The sequence below is a fragment of the Geospiza fortis genome, unplaced genomic scaffold (genome assembly GCF_000277835.1).
Source record: "Geospiza fortis unplaced genomic scaffold, GeoFor_1.0 scaffold362, whole genome shotgun sequence".
NCBI classification, from domain to species: domain Eukaryota; kingdom Metazoa; phylum Chordata; class Aves; order Passeriformes; family Thraupidae; genus Geospiza; species Geospiza fortis.
The window spans coordinates 408,516-415,216 of record NW_005054464.1 but is presented as its reverse complement, the minus strand read 5'-3'; the positions used below and the strand labels follow the sequence as shown (position 1 = coordinate 415,216).

Below are 6,701 nucleotides of genomic sequence, written 5' to 3'. Positions count from 1 at the left end.
TCTATCTATCTATCTATCTATCTATCTATGCTTTTCTTCCACCCTGCTGAGGTACCTGTCTCTCCCCCATATGCCTGACTCTGCCCAGCAACTCACCTATCCATTGAGTTTGCCTGAGCAAACCTTCTGGCTCATAGTCTGGAAGGCAGATATAGTCTTATTTTTCTATCGTACTTTGACCAATTATTTTTTCTTTGTCTCGACTTAGCTCTTATTTGACCCCTTTTAAGAATTCTGTGACCTTTTACTGGACTCATCTAAAATGCTTCACTCTGAGATAGATTTGAATAGGTGAAATACAGAGTAAATAAAAGACACCAGTGCAGAAGTGATTGTTTTGGACAGACAGCAAAAACCCCTTTGAGTTAGTGCATGGGTACAATTACCATGGTGTTTTCATAGATGTCATGTCTTAATGCAAACATCAGATGTAGGAAATCATGACAATCATTCCCTTTACATGTTTCCTCTGTTCTGCTTTTTATATTTAACTCTCTCAGAGGAGAAGCATGCAGAAAATAGTTTTGATACAGTTATTAACTGAGTATCTTAATTTCTCTAGTTACAGAATGCTGCTGAATTTAGTCTGCTGAGATAATTAACTGTCCACAGACTTCATAAAAGGACTGTTCAGACAACTCCAATATTCACAAAACCTGAAATTTACAAACCACCAGATCTCTGTGGAGAGGTAAAAGATCTTGTTTGGAATCTGTCCCAGAAGCCTCCGACAACCCAAAATCATAATTACATGCTTCTTGTATGCAACATCAGCTAATTAATCTGATTTAATAGTTTCTTCAGGCAGCAATCAGAATCAATTGCAATTATTATTAAAAATAATAATTGTTACAGTTAATAATCACATGTAAACCAACTTAATGTGAGATTTGTTAAGGTAGATCATTCCTATCAACCAATTTTTCATCAATATCCTTGTACTCTGTTTTGACATTCTGCATGCATGTCTTCTGTATCAATTTACAGGGAGGGCCAGGGAAAAAATATGAAACATGAAATATTATGAGGCAGTTACTGGCATGTGGTGGTGGCCTTTAATGTGTACTTGGGATTTTTTTACTCGAAAATATTTTTGTGCGTTTATGTGGATGACCTACACAAAATTTAGGCTCCCTTTTATTAGCAAACCTAAAAACAGTTACAAAGAAATTGTTCACTGACTTGGCTTATTTTAGGTTTGGGATTGTATCTTCTTTTTGTGAAATACTGGGAAACAGGATCATCCAACATCTCCCCTGTTGATTTTGGAGGCAATATTTTAGAAGAAAACATATTATCCCAAGGAACTCCTTTGTAACCTCTAGATCAATAATTTTTAAAAAAAGTAGAGAAAAAGTTCCCATATAATCATTAATGAATGATACTGGTAGATAGTTATAAGATGTAGATGTAGAAAGTAACAGAAGTATAGACTTCTTTTTTAATTGGAAATAAAAAGCTGGGGATTATATGTTGCTTGCTGGGGAAGGAGTAGTTACTGCACAGGATTTTTCACAGGATTGTCTTCTTTAAAATGGTCTCACTCACTAGGTGAAAGAGGTAGCTTCTTCTACAATAAGCTTACAGTGGTGAAGGGATTTATTTTGTCTGAACTTGAATAATCAGTTAAGGGAGAGGAGACATAAGTACACACTGGACACCAGGCACATCATGCTCCTGACAGGTGCTGAAGAACGATGTACAGCATGCCCTTTTGGAAACTACAGTTTCTCTTCACTGTCTACAGGGGAAGTGGAGATGAAAGGCACAGACTGGATACAAGCTTCTAGATAACTAAAGTTCACAGATGAATCCTATGCTAAATGCCATTAAACAGCAGAAATTCTGATTGCTAGAAAATTTTTCTGTTGTCTTGTATGTTCTGCTACCTAAAAGTGCTTAGTGCACGTTTGAAGATAAAAAAATGAAGTAAAAACAAAAGCAAAAACTGTTTTAAAAAGAAACAGCTAGTATTTGACTTGTAGACACTATGTATTGTTTTTGACCCCTATATATTAAAATTAGGAATATTAACTTTAGTGGGCCCAGCAATAGTTAATGCTAAATAAAGTAATGCTATTACTTTTCCAGATTATTTCACTTGATTATTTGGTTAATTATTCTATTTCTCTTTATATACAAACGATAAAGATATTACCATTATTTCTTGTCTCTCTTTTAGTCTTTTAAAAAAAAGGCTACAAATGGCTCCCTGAAAACTACTTGTAACTAAGCATAAACCTCACCAGTTTATGTTGGAAAGAACATGCATGGCAAAATAAGCAACAGAAAAAAACCTAAGTTGTTTAATTAACAACGAATTATTCTGCTATTGGGCAAGAACAAATGCAAAGTAAAATACGTAACTGTAAGCATGATAAATAATCTAACCCTTAGTGAAACAACAGGTGTTTTATTCAATGGCACTCAGCCTTAAAGAGGTTATTTCAAGTTTTTTACATTATTTCCAGATTACCTATAAGCTTATTAGGCATTATGCTACTACACATTTCATTGTTTTATGGGTATTCAATAGTACAGATATTTTTGAATATGCTGTAGGACATTTTTCACAAAATCACAAAATAATCTGACTTGGAAGGGACCCTCAAGGAACATCAAGTCCAATTCCTGGCCCTGTACAGGACCATACCCAAGAGTCACACCATGTGACTGAGAGCATTGTCCAAATACTTCTTCAAGTCTCTCAGGCTGGTGCTGTGACCATTGTCCTGGTAAGCCTGTTCCAGTGCCCAAACACCCTCCGGATGAAGAACCTTTGTCTAATATCCAACCGAATATCCCCTGACTCAGCTTTAGGCCATTGCCTCAGGTCCTGTCACTGGTCACCACAGAGAAGAGATCAGTGTCTGTCCTTCCTCTTCCCCTCATGAGGAAGCTGTAACTGCAATGAGGTCTCCCCTCAGTCTCCTCCAGGCTGAACAGACCAAGCGACCTCAGCTGCTCTGCAAAAGGCTTCACTTGTCACCATCTTCGCTGCCCTCTTTAGGACACTCTCAAATAGTTTCATGTCTTTTTTATATTATGGCTCCCAACACCCCCAGCACTCAAGGGGAGGTCACCTCTGTGCAGCGCAGAGCAGAGCAGAGCAGGACAATATCCTCCCATGCCTGGCTGTGATGCTGTCCCTGATGCACCCCAAGACACACCTGGCCCTCCTGGCTGTCAGGGTACTACTGGTTCATGTTCAACTTGCCATCAAACAGGACTCCTAGTTTCCTTTCCATGGCAATGCTTTCCAGCATCTCATTCCCCAGTCTGTTCATACAACCAGAGTGCAGATTCCATCACTTCCCCTTGTTGAACCTAATTTGGCTGGTCATTCTCTGGACATCTAATTTGACAAGGTCTGAATGTCCATAAACTGCTCATTTGTTGTTTTTCAAGTTGCACATTTCTTTTCACTTTACTTCACATTTTTTTGCTTCTGATTAAACTTTCTTCTTTCTATTTCTATAGGCACTCAGAACTTTGAACTTACTAAGTACCTAAATACTGCCTAAGGTAATTTTCTATCAATATTCAAAATGGAAAAGAGGCTGGAATCCTACTTTGAGATACCTCTCAGTCAATGTGATGATTACTTCTCTAGAGTAATGATTACTGTGGAGAAAATGCTTACTGTTTCAGCAGGGGAACCACTGGGAAAGCGACTCTTGCTATACAAAGGCCACAGGGAAATTAATATAATGCAACCACAAATATTTCAGTAAGTTCTGCATTAAATTCTCCAACTGAGCCTCTTAAAGATACAGTAGAAGAAAAATAAGATCTTCTCATGGATAAATAATTGGTTAGAAGATCACAGATAGAAGGAAGGGATAAATAATCAGTTTTCCAGGTGGGTAGAGACCACGGGTAGACAGATCTCCAGATAACCCATCTGGGCCTAGGACATTTTTGCCTAACATATTCACAAATTAGCTGTAAGTAGGGAGCTGGAATGCAAGTGATGTGCTCAAAAAACAAATGTATATATTCATGAAGACAAATCTTTGAATCCATGACTATTAACCAAAAAACACAATCTTCTGGTCATCAATCCCTGCTCAACAAATCATCTCATGATAGCAAAACATTTGGAGGAAGGATGATGACTTTACCAACTATCCACAGTCTTGGATGAAATGCTGGACTACACAGGCTTTTGGAGAAATCAAAAAATCTAGTAGCAGCATGGGTAAACTACTTATATATTTTAAAAATGGTTACTACCAAGTCTATTATTTAACTATGGTATTTCTATTTCTCATTTCCCAGCTTCGGAGAAAACTGTGTCTTCAGATGTGTTAGCTTCCAGCAGGGGCAAGAAATCATCTCTGCTCTTTATCAGACTTGTCAGATAACCTGGTTCATTCTGCAATTCCCATAACCTCTGTGTAAGGCCTACAAATAGAACAATATTTACAAACTGGTCGTCAGTACAAATACACCTGTATGGTCAAATTCTGAGGTTATCCTCCTCCTAACCACTGCAAAGAAAACTTGAGACCACAGTGAAAAAGGGCAGAAAATTCTGTTGTCATATGAGTGAGAGAAGGGGACTCTACAGGCAACCACTATTAAGGCCTGGTCTTCTGGCACAGAGCACCTCCCCTGTATGGAATACATGGAAAACAGCTCCTCAGCTGTCATCCTTTCTCTGATTCTTCAGTCTTAGGACAACCTTCTTCAACAGCTTCTCACACTTGTTTTGCCATCACAGAGCTTCACAGAGTTTGCTTTGTTCAGCAGATGCAAAAGTCGGCTAGAGAAGTTCAAATTTGTGGACTGCCAAAGCCACAGTGCTACATCTTCTCACAATAGAGAACTCTGTCTGCTGCAGATGTTTTATATACCACTGCTCATCTGTCTCAAAGGCTGCTTCTCCCTCTTTTTTTATGTTCATCCCAGACACAGTGGAGAAAGTGACTGTAGAATTTGCTTACAAAATGCCTGACTGATCTCTCTTTTAGCACAACTTCCCCAAATGACTTAGCTGTGGAATGTCTTGGGACTGGTATCTAGAAGGGTTAGCAACTTACATCACATGCCTGGGGGCTGGTAGTCGGGGTCTGAATCATAAAGCTAAAATCAGGATTTTTTAATGCAGTCTCATTAAAAGTAGCACCTAAAAACTCATCAACTTATTATATTAATATTTATACATTTGAAGTTAATACCTCAGCATCACAAAAAAACTTGTAAATGCATATTAGGTTTGGAAGAGCACTTAACACCACTTCCTTAACAAATTTATGCTGCACTATATCTGTTTCAAGGTTTGTCCCTGAATTCAGTATTACTTTTCCTGACAACTTCAGCAGGATCAGCATTTTAGTCTAACAGTGACCTTTCCTGAGCAAAATAACAGCAGAAAGCCACCAGACAGTTTCTATCTGCTTCCTGGAACTACTGTCCATTTCAGAGCACTTTCTTGACTGTAACCCAAATTACTGACTTGATGTCATTCAGTTTCAGGTTTTGTCTGTGTTCATTTCAGGTGTGTCTCTATGTGCCAGAGTATGTCTCTCTCTGCCTACTTTTCTTTGCATTGGAAAAAATTATTGGGCAGATAAAATTGCTTATCTGAAATCTTCCTTCCCCTTCACTTTTCCAGAGGCTTGCAGAGAAAAACAGCTGAACATTTTTGACTGATGTCTGTGGTATAATTTTCATATGTAAATGAAGAAAACAGTAAATGAGAAATAAGAGTGAGAATTACATGGTATGGGAAAAAAAGAAGAAAAAAAAAGGAAAATTATGTAGTTTTGTAGTTTATTTTTTATTCCTTGTGGTTTCTTGGGTTCCTTACAGTTCTTTTATATGGCTGCATTAAGCAAGAAGTCATTTAAAATGCAAAGTTTGAACAGAAACCGGGAACCAAAACCACTGCCAGAATTTATGGTACTTAGAGACTTTTTGATGACAATAACATGCATAAAGTATTGTTAACTGTACAGTAACTGCACTGTTTAACTGTGCAGTAACTGCACTATTTCATAGCAAAATGGAACTAGGAGTCTATTTACATTTTGCTACCATGTTCTAAGAAATGCCTCCCCTCATCTATGAGCATGTAGCGTGAGATATCACAAAATTTTGTTCTAGCTGTAATGAGCATTTCTCTATGAAAGTCCCTGAAATTAACTTCAAACATATTGCTTATTGTTAATTATGTCCATCCTTATAAGTCCTGGGCTGGTATTTCTGCTTTCCACAATTTTTTTCAAAAAATTCTGAAACCATCAAGTGAATTTTACTTTATGTTATAAGGAGTGAATTTCCATTTTGGTACTACAACCACTACAAAATAATCAGACTCAAATTTATGTGTAAGACACTGATATAAAGTAAGAGGGTAATGTGGTACTTTGACCAATGTGCGATGGCAGTCTTCAAAAATTACTCTTCTCTGATCAACCAGACACTGGAACAGCCTCTAAATGTGCTGCACTGCAACTTGTCAGGAAATACTAAAATACACAGAAGTATCCAGGGGATTTCCTAACTTTGGAGCAATTTGAGTTTCTTAGTTTGCATTAGAGTGGGTGTTCATTAGAACTATGGAAAATAACTTCACATTTTACATAAATAGATTTTTTTAGAAAACAGTAATTACATTAAAAGTTGTTTTTTTTTTTTTTAGCATTAGAATTCTCACTAAAATTTGCTGACTGGCACCCCTTTGCTACAGCAGG

The 6,701-nt window shown here is 37.4% G+C and overlaps 1 protein-coding gene across 1 annotated transcript in view; it reads right to left on the bottom strand.

The window, feature by feature from the left end:
* The window catches only part of SPATA48 (spermatogenesis associated 48), a 24,632-nt gene that overhangs the window by 14,565 nt on the left and 3,366 nt on the right, over positions 1–6,701 (bottom strand). Inside the window, 3 exon segments of the mRNA XM_014309894.1 lie at positions 668–731; positions 1,179–1,321; positions 1,683–1,741. Coding sequence (XP_014165369.1) covers positions 668–731; positions 1,179–1,321; positions 1,683–1,741 — 266 coding nt within the window.